The 10,535-nt window shown below is 38.0% G+C and overlaps 1 protein-coding gene across 1 annotated transcript; it reads right to left on the bottom strand.

Annotated features, from left to right (window-relative positions):
- Positions 1-2,726: 2,726 nt before the first annotated feature.
- LOC103149799 (delta-type opioid receptor) lies at positions 2,727-10,314 on the bottom strand. Its single transcript, XM_007569120.2, has 4 exons — positions 9,869-10,314; positions 9,294-9,555; positions 4,451-4,803; positions 2,727-3,827 (listed from the first exon to the last, which is right to left on the bottom strand). The coding sequence occupies exons 2-4, from the start codon at positions 9,533-9,535 to the stop codon at positions 3,298-3,300; spliced, it is 1,125 nt and encodes a 374-aa protein (XP_007569182.1). The 5' UTR covers positions 9,536-9,555; positions 9,869-10,314; the 3' UTR covers positions 2,727-3,297.
- Positions 10,315-10,535: the final 221 nt, after the last annotated feature.

The raw sequence follows: 10,535 nt of genomic DNA, 5'->3' as shown, positions 1-10,535 counted from the left end.
TTTCCACATTTTGTTTTTCGCTTACAAATTTAAATGGATGATATTACCAACCATATTACCACTCTTTGTCCTCTGTGTGGCGCTGCTAACTCGCAATATAAAAAATTAAAAATAATGACTGTAGCAATCTCCCAAAGTCTAGAACAAGTAAGCGAAGATGCCGAGTCAAAATGGTGGTGCACATATGTAGTATTTCTCATTGTCAGGGTGATTTTTAATTAAAACTAGAGAGCAGTGCGAGAATTTTATTTCAAGAAAAAAAGAATTAGTTTTACTTTATTAAACGTCCTTTAATTTTGACAGCTTCACAGACAGGATCAATACACGTCCTGCACAAATGAGAGCAGGCAGACCAAAGTACAGTAGATTTAGAGAGAGCACACAGAGATCATAAATAGAAAAAAAGCTATGCATCCTTTTTCATATTATAGATGTATTCTTTTTTTGTTTGTTTGTTTTATTCCAGAATGTACATGTAGCAGCCAGGAAACTAGAAATAAATATTTTTTAGCTGTTCGGGTGAATTTCTACATATTTTACACAAACAGTCTGTTTGCAGCACATTAGAAACAAACAGCAGTCCATTAAGCATGTTTTAGCTTCTGATGTCAGCTTTTACATCACATCGATGATGATTCACATGCTACGAGTAGTTTATTTACATGATGACTGTGCAAAGTTGTTCAATTTGTAGTCTTTGCAAAATTTTAAACACACAGCATTATTGTGTGGGTATTATAATGGACTATAGGTCCACAACTTGTAAAGTCTGCCATTCATATGATTAGATAGCACAACATGAGAAAGAGTACTTGTCATCACTGTAAAAGCCATAAAAAGCACAGATTAATTCATCACATTGAGTACAATTTTACAGTGCATCAGTTTGGACACCATTCATGACGTCAAAACCGACGGAGAGCCCTCGGACAAATTTTAAATGCACATTTGAGTCCAGGATGTATCCTTTATTTTTTTCCGCTCTTTTCCCTCATTGAGCAAGCTCGCTGTGACGCAGATGTACGTTGACTATTTTTGACTTCCAAGTCCATCCGTGAGTCAGTTTTCTCACACTGTGACCAATCAGCTCCATTCACACATTTCACAGAGACGAAAAAGCTTTTGACCAACGTTCCCTGCCAGGGCTTCATGCAGCCAAACCAATGACAGGCCAAACTAATTCATAGAAAAAGGAAATCTTTTGAACACAACTTGTCGCTTGGCTCCAGTCATTCTTCACATCGATAAGACAATCATGTTATCCTGGACTGTTGAAGGCACTGCTGGCAAATATTAGACTCACTGAAGGGAATCAAAATGAGAAGTTTGGACATATTTAGCAGTGGTCATAATTATCAGTCACTTGTTTGTTTTATATATATATATATATATATATATATATATATATATATATAAGATTTTTTAACAGATGAGCAATTATGAAAAAAGCACTTTTTAAATTTTTGCTACAAAAAAATGGATCAACAGATGCATCTAAATAAAGATGCATCTAAATAAAGGAGTAAAAAAAATCCTTCACCAGATTTATATATAAAAAACTGAAAATTATATATTATATAGATTTATTACACACAGAGTGATATATTTTATCTCCTGATTTCTGTCAATTTTGACGATCGTGGCTTACAACAAATAAAAACCCAATTCAAGTTTTACATGACGTTAATAAAATGGCTTTTTAAAACAGAAATGTTAAAGTGGGCCTACAGCTGACCTGACTATTGTCCATTAGACAACCACTGACGTCCTCCATAAGAAGAATAAACCAAAAACAGTTAAACAAGATGTCTGTGCACAGAATGTATGAAAGCATATTAATGTAAAACTGAGTGGAAGAAAAACTGGAGGAGAGCAAGGTCGACGAATAACTGCAGTGTTGAGGTAGACTCAAGCGCTTCTGCACACAGAAGTATCAGAGCATGAACTGTTGAATTCATTGTGCCAAAGCAGGACTATTGCTCAGTAGTCCAAGTCCTCTTCTTAGATGAAAGTAAATTTTGCAACTCATTTGGAAATTGAGGTCTCGAGAGTTTGGAGGAGGAGAGACACAAAGTCCAGGCAGATTAAAGTCCAGCAACTCATGCTGGACTTTAATCCAGCATGAACCAGAAATGGAGACATTTCTGGTTCAGGGGTTCGTTCACACAAAAAGGGTGAAAGCTGAAGTTCATGTCCTGAATGCGTCTGTGTGTGACGGCTCTTTCACCACAGGCTGGGGCTGCGGATATCTCTGTCACATGGGAATCTTGCTCTAACGCACTTTTTCCTTCCACTCAGCTTTTCGTTTATGTCTCAGAGGAGTTTATTAGAAATAAGGTTTTTTTGGCTTACCCTTCCGTTCAAGTGAGCAGTAATCCTCATGATTATGTAGACCATAAAGTGACCTTTGTGATGTTCTGATTTGGCAATAAATATAAAGTTGGGTTTCCATTTGCTTTATCAAAACAAACTGAAATAACACCCGAAAAAGGTCTGTGTGTAATTAATCCATTCTCAAAAAACATTATATAAAAAAAAAAGTTGAAACTTGGGTCGTCACTGACTTTAAGCCATAATATAAGTGTTTCACCTTCTAAATATATTCACCAACTCTTTGATATTATGCAAACATATTGAAAAATACCTAGGAGTGAGGTTTTTTAGATGGTTTTCTAAAGACTGCCAGAGGTGTCTCTATTTTATTTTTTTATTTTTATTTTTTTTAATGAGACCCTTTTGGGGCCCCCAAAGATGATATCTGGCTAACACATAAAAACAAACAAAATAAAGATTTTAAAAAATGTGCCATGAGTGACTGAAGGAGATTCCGATTATGTAACAATAAATAAATAAATGTGGTATCTTAAAGTTTGTCATCTCCAACAATGAATGGACATTTGTAAAAACTCTTAGACATGTAAGGCTGTTGGGGGAGAGAGGAAGGGCCAGCAAATTCATAAACATAGCTAGTGCTCCACTGTATCCTCCTTACAGATAACTTTCATCCACTTTTTTTATCTGTCTTCTTTGAATCCACCTGTAAATTCAAACATTAACTTCAAGATCTTAAGACCAAAGAGGATGAAATTGCCAAACAGACGACTTTCATGTGGTTTTAAGTGAAAGATTTTGATCTATCTTGGCAGCTTGGCTCTGCCTTATGGTGTTTCTAAAAACAAGAGGCGGATCAGCTTTCACAGAGGAGTAAGTCTACATCACTGAAGTGATGTGCGTTAAGCCCAGATCATGCGAGTCTTCTTTTCCAATGTGGGAAATTGAAGACAGCTCCACCGCTAGTCAGGTGGGTTTATTAGTCCCGTCTGGGTTCTCCAGGGGAACAGCGGCGGCCCGGACTGTGCTGGGGACCTTCTTGCTGCCGGACGCCCTGTCCCCTTTCAGTTTGGCTGACAGGCAGAAGTCCTTGAAGCAGCGCTTGAAGTTCTCGTCCAGGAAGGCGTAGAGGATGGGGTTGAGGCTGCTGTTGGTGTAGCCCAGAGCCACGCAGAAGAAATACGCCGCCATGATGGCGGTGGTCTCGGGTACGCTCACAAGCGCCTTGACCAGGATGAAGATGTGGATGGGCGTCCAGCAGACCACGAACACGGCGACCACCACCACCACCAGCCGCGTGATGCGCCGCAGGTTGCGGTCCTTCTCCCGTGATCCGGACAGCATCCGGACGCTCTTCAGTCTCAGGACCATGAGGGTGTAGCAGATGGTGATGATGAGCACAGGCACGACGAAGGCAAACACAAACACACAGATCTTCATCATCGTGTCCCAGTAGGCGTACGGCTCCGGGAACTGTAAGGCACATTCAGTAATGTCTGCAGAGAGAAAGGACGAAGAAAGGGATTATTTAGTAACAAGAAAGGATTTTATTTGTTAGTAAATGAAATTCCACTTTCACCGCTCTGTTATGAATGAAACATACACTCAGTTGGGAACAATTTGTTATCTCTTCAGTATAACCTAAAAACTAGTCAGAGGTCAATATCTATCAGGGCCAGTTTAAGGTGTAATTGAGTTAGAGCCCATTGTATGTGTGCTTAAATCTAATAAAATTAAATATCATTGAATAGATAAATCATTTAAACATTGTAACTCAAAAATTAAATAATGCAGAATGACATATATATCATTAAGAATTGATCTTTGTTCATTTTCATGATTATGGCTAGGAGCTAATTGAAATGCAAATTTTCATTAACTTCTTAGAAAATACTAAAAAAAAAATGCTGCAATTATCTGTGTAGCTTCTGACCTTTTTCCTTCCTTATACAATTTTGTTTCAGATTTGTAGTGTGGGAAAGTGTATTCAGACAATGCTACTAACAAATAAAAGATCACTTGTTTGCTCCTAAAATCCCTTCAGCAAATTTCACAGAGGACCTTAAGTGCTTGGAAAACAAGACTGCAAGTTTAATGAGGAGTGAAAGCATTTCCTCACCGCTGTTTGTCTGAGTTCCCCCCAGAACAAAAGCCGGTATCCCTGCAGCCGAGGACAGGATCCAGATGCAGACGTTGATCATCTTGGCTTTGATGGGTGTGCGGAAGTCCAGGGCTTTAACGGGATGGCACACCGCCACGTACCGGTCCACGCTCATCATGGTGAGAGTGAAGATGCTGGTGAACATGTTATAGTAGTCGATGGAGATGAAGACCTTGCACACCACCTCCCCAAACGGCCAGGTGTTCAGAAGGTAGTCGGTGCTCTGGAAGGGCATGGTGGTGGTGACGAGAGCGTCTGCGAGCGCCAAGTTGAAGATGTAGATGTTGGTGGCTGTCTTCATCTTTGTGTATCTGTTAAACATGCAGAACACAGGGCTGTCCTGATGAGACATGACTCAAAGCCAGCCGTTCAGTCAGACAGCATCATCAGCATCTTATTGCTTTCGTTTGTCTGTGGAAGACCTCTCCTCTTTTCTCATTAAGTATTAAACAGTGTGCATTAACCCAGAAATCCTTCCTGAATCTCTAATACAATTTGCCTGACTCACACGTCATTGTCATGTATGGTGCTTTGCTCACTGCAGAGCTCATGTAATCGGTTTGTTTAAGCTTCATTAAATTGTGATGGCGTTTTCAGTAAAGTTCACCCGTACGGCTTGATTTAAGGTTTTAAAACAAAAGTCGAGAGTAGAGCTACTGATGGAAAAGCTAGGTTCGGCCAAAAGGGGAAAAAAATCACCACATTTTGGTGGGGATCATTTTATTTAAAGAGACAGTTTGTACTTTTTCTGTAGCAGGGTTCGCTTAGGCTTCTGTTCAGCTTGGATCTGAGAACAACCTCCCACTCGAGTGGTTGGCACTTTTGTTGTAAGATGCTTTTTAATGATCAGAAATGATGAAAAAATAAATACATATATATATCTACAACTTTAAAAACATTGCCAGGCGCAGCAGCCATATTGGAACTGGGAAACGTATAACTCCCGAACTTCCCCATTCAAACTTAGAGACTGCACTATAACCAAAGAGGTCTGGATCAGTTCATCCCCTTTCCATTTCATCCATTCCTACTTTCATTTCAGACTAAGAGAAAATGTTTCTCAGCTGTGCACCAAAGCCATCTTTGTAGTTTAGTATTTTCATAAATTTTGTACAGAAAAAGCAATGAAATAAACATATTTTCTTACTCCATTTAGACTACATAGATCCATTTGTTTTGACTTTGTAAAACTTGTCCTTCATACTCTGAGAAATGATGTTTCCTGTGCATGCAGATATTACTATTTCTACTGACTACAAAATTAAAGAACGACTATTTGGAATAATGAATGAATGTCAGGGCAATATAATGTAAGAATGAAATGCTATTGGTTGTTCAGAGCTCATTAAACTTACAGAAACACAAAAGGAAATACATTTAGCTGTTCCAATTCTAATCTAGATTTAAGACATACCCTGGAAAGAGGTTCAGTTTACTTTCAAATGCCTGACCTTATTCACACAGAGCAGAAAAACAAAATTCATTAAAACACGCATAGACAGTCCACGCCTGTTTGTCTAATGAACAAGACTTTTTAGTATACAGTTCTTTGAATTGGCCCTTGGGTTTGGTTCACAGATGGCACGGTGCTGTCACTCGGGTTTTCTGGGACAAACTGAGGCAGATGTCCGTTCGACCCACCAAAAGGTGCCGCAAAAAAAGCTCAGTGAAACGAGACAGCACAAGAAGCATTTTAAGGAGCAGGCACAACAAAAGAAAGTGCAGAGTCGACAAACAATTTTCCAGTTTGTGGACTTGTTTTATACAGAAATGTACTTGAAAAGCAATGTCGATTTTTCGCTTCAACTTTTTTCCACAATCTGTTTTTTGTATGAGGAGGTGATGTGAATACTTCTGAGAACCACTTATTAGACGTGGTAAGGAATTATGTACATTTGAAATATTCTTCACAAAATACCTACAAAGATTGCCAAATGACTAAAAACTCCTGGGTAGAAATTAAAAGTTAAGAACTGTAATTCCCTTATAGCATTTGAAAATTAGGTGAGCAAACAATTACAGTAGATTCCAGTCTGAGATGTTCGTATCTTCTACGTAGCACAGATGGCTGCCACAGGAAGCTAGAAAAGTAGCCGTTTGGTACTCTAATTTTCAATTGCTTCAAAAAACTCAAAAGCATTTATGATGGTCTTCCAGATTATTTTGCCTTTATCATAAAATATTGACCTTGCTCAAGACAGTCAGTATTGTCAACAGCCTCCGTAACAAATACTCCATATTGTCATGAACAATGTCTGATTAGTGGAATTCAAGACAGAGAAAATAACTGACTGTACCCAGATATCTATTGGGTGAATTATCTAAATCTTACAGCTTGTTGTTTAGAAACTTCCTAGAAGCCTTTAAGTCAACTTAATACAAACAATGAGTTACCAGTAGAAAATCTAAATCTTTTCTAAATTTTTAAATTTCTTTTTATCAGGAAAGTTTTTTTAGGAAGTTATTTACATGAGGGAAAAAAAATTAAATTCCTTCTCCGTTTCAAAAATGCTGAAATTCCTTAAAGAAAAGGATCTGGTGTGACTTATTTACAACAGTTTGGATTATAAAAAAGGGACCCAAAGTTAACGTGCAAAAATATCTTGCAGTGTTAATTCCAGACAGGAAAGACATGAAACAAAACATTTTTGTGACTCTCATTTATTAGCGTAATTTATTTTTTTTTGTTTCCACTTAGTCACCATGAAACCTTTTCTTTCCCTTCAGTTAAATTGCCCCTTCACAGAGCATTTCCATCATACGACATCTTTTCTGCAACCGACGTGATAAGATTTTCCTCCAATTACAGGTAAGAGCGATCAATCCCACATTCGGTAATTGTCTACGGACTGAAACATCCCGTGTGGCACGTCTGCCTTTCACATTACATAAAAGGAAGATTTGTCACCTTCACAGGTCATAAATAATGTCCAATGAGAAGCAGGATATCTATGTGAGTAAACGGAACCAGTTCCACTTGTAATTAAAATCCCATTCACCTGACGTTAAAGGATTTATTTAATACTGTTGCTGCATTTTGGAGGTCTTGAGAGTTATTGGATTAATAAAACAAGCTCTTTTCTGTCTCTGTAGGAGGCAGAATCGAATCAGTGCCGTTGTCCTTCACAAGTTTTTTGCTGAATTGGAACTGACAACACACATCTTAACCTTTCCCTCACCTAAATGCCATTCTGTCTGCGATGGCCAGACCCATCTAATTATGTAAAGATTTCAAATGTTTCTGATTTCACTCTGCAGAGAATCAACATTGCTGCAAATTAATAAATACATGCTTAAGTTGTTACTGAAAAATTTAAATTATAAGATCATTTATTAAATATAACATCACAGGGAACAATGAAAAAAGTAAAAATGATCTAACATTTAAATACTTAGCTTAGTGTTGGTTTATTTGCGTGAGGAAGGAAAAGTGTTAGATCGTAACAATCATTTTACACTTTAACATTCATTGCCTTTGCTAATCCCGGTTCAGGATTATTTATGTCTCAAAGGGCAATTAATGTTACAGCAAGTAAAAAAAAAAAAAAAAAAAAAAGGTATTAAAAAAAATCATTTGTAATGCTTGCTTATGCACAGTTTTTAAAGAGGACCAAGGACTGAGCCTTGGGGTACACCTGTACCCCAAAGCAAATTTTTACAAAAACTTTTTATAAAAACTATTCACTGAAAATAACATTATTGAATATTTCAAAATGTTATGTTCTAATGTGTTCTACATGCCTTTATCAAATCCAGAAAACACTGTTCATTGTGAATACATTTGCTTATATATTTTGTATTCCTGCATTTATTCATAACAGACACAAAAATATTGATCATTAGAGTTCATTTGTAAACTGGTGACCTGTTTTGCACTCACTATAAACGCCACAGCATAGATGTTGAGACAACCCTCATTTTAATCAATAAAATATCTGCCTCCATAGAATAGTGAAAAATGTTTCCCAAAATATTGTTAGGACCACAAGGGTATCTAAGTACATTATAATATTATTGTATAGTGTAATTTTTCCAATCAGTATGGCTTACAGCTAATGAAAGCCACCAAAATCTGAACTGCAAAACCTACATCACGGCCTACACAATCATGGAGAACAATGTTTATCTGGAAGATGTCCAACATTGAGTCAATGACGCCCTCCACCAAAAGGGTCACCAGCAACCGCATTGTTAAAGATAAAATGTGGCTGTCCACAGTAATGCAAAGTAGCTGAAAGTTGAGTGGAAGAAAAAAAGCTACAAAAGCAAAGCCATCAAATACATCAGAGCCAACAACACAGACAAGCTAACAAACACCAATAAAGCAACCTGGGCTCCTCATCAGCAGGAGGCTGATCGCTTCCAAACCACATCACATTAAAGCAGCAATTCGAGTCCAAGTATTGAGTATATATGTATGGCACAGTACATGAAAACACTTTTCACCTGACTAACATTTCTGTACTAAAGGTAATCTATTATTGGTAATATTGTAGTTTTCTAAGACACTAAATTATGCATTTTCATTAACCCTAAGTTGCAATTATTCAAATTAAATTAATAGTTTTTTATAATGAGTTTTACTTTTTGAAGTGAATTACTGAGATTAATGGTATTCCAATTTATTCAGCTTCCATCTGATCCCTCCTCCATGTCTCACTGCAATAAAACCATGATATTATTATTATTATTATTATTATTATTATTATTATTATTATTATTATTATTATTATTATTATTATTATTATTATTATTATTTCATTTTTCCAAACCAAAATGAACGTCTGAAACATGAGCTCACCTGATGATCACATACATGACGAGGCAGTTGCCCAGCAAGCCGACCACGAACACCACAGAGTACACCGCGGTGATGATGGGGATGATGGGGGACATGCTCTCCTGCTCCCAGCTCTCATCATCGCGGGTCACATTGCTGCTGTCTCCGGACAGCCAAACCGAGGAATTCACCGGACAGTCTTCCAGCAGCCCGGTCAGGCACTTGTTCTGTTCTTTAAAAATTTCAACTGGTGTGTTTTCCATGTCCAGATCGTATTCTCAAGCTGGGCAGCAAAAGAAGAAGAAAAAGAAAAGAAGAAGAAAGTGGGATCTAAAATTAAATAGGCGCGACAATGCCAGAGATATGCGCAAAAACTGGCCAAATCTCTCTAACCATGCGGAACATTTATTTTTATTTTATTTTTTTAAAGCACGCAGTTTAGCATGTTAATGCAAAATACTCGATCTGAACTAAAACCTTTTGATTCAGGAGACACTTGTGGATCAAAAATTAACCTAACAGAAATTAAGTCAATCGGAGAAAAGAAAAACGCACCACACAATCACATCTATTGACAATTCTCGAGACTTACTCACCTTTGTCACACAAAATTAGCGGGGGACTCTGTACTCTAAGAAAAAGAAAAAATATTATTTCCTCCTTTGCTTGACGGTTTCAGCTTATCAAAGTTTGGCGATGGCTCTGCGCGCTCGGAGAGCAGAAGCGGCGGTGGCGGCGGCTATGCGGACACTCGTGCACGCGCGCTGTTGGAGGAAGGGGTTGCGCGCGCGCGGGCGGGCGCCATCAGCTCTCCACGCTAGACCTGGCCAGCGCTTACACGTGCACACGCACCACACACACAAGGGCACGCACGTTTTACACAAAATATGAGATGACAGAGCGATGACAATAACCTGGAGGCAGCCGCGGAGCTCTCCGCAATATCTGTGTCATAACTGAGGAAAAACCGTTCGGCTTCATTAAGCAGGACATCCCTGCTTTGTGTACTCCAAGTGTCTGAAGGAGACATAAAATATTAAATTGTACAGGGAAATTTCATGAAATGCCCGCCCCCCCACTCCCCACGATGATTAATGGGAAGTTCTCCAAACATGTTTTCAGGAGCATCTATGGGACATGCATAAATATTTATTTGTCTTATTTTCCTATTTTATTTAATTTTTATTTAAATTTTTAGCAATGTGATAACAAGCGACAACAGTTGCTGGAAAGTTTTTTTCAGTCAACTTGTAAGAGAACAGG

Source organism: Poecilia formosa, unplaced genomic scaffold (genome assembly GCF_000485575.1).
Source record: "Poecilia formosa unplaced genomic scaffold, Poecilia_formosa-5.1.2 Scaffold236, whole genome shotgun sequence".
In the NCBI taxonomy this organism is placed as follows: domain Eukaryota; kingdom Metazoa; phylum Chordata; class Actinopteri; order Cyprinodontiformes; family Poeciliidae; genus Poecilia; species Poecilia formosa.
The sequence above is the reverse complement of the archived record's forward strand: the minus strand, read 5'-3'. Positions and strand labels throughout refer to the sequence as shown.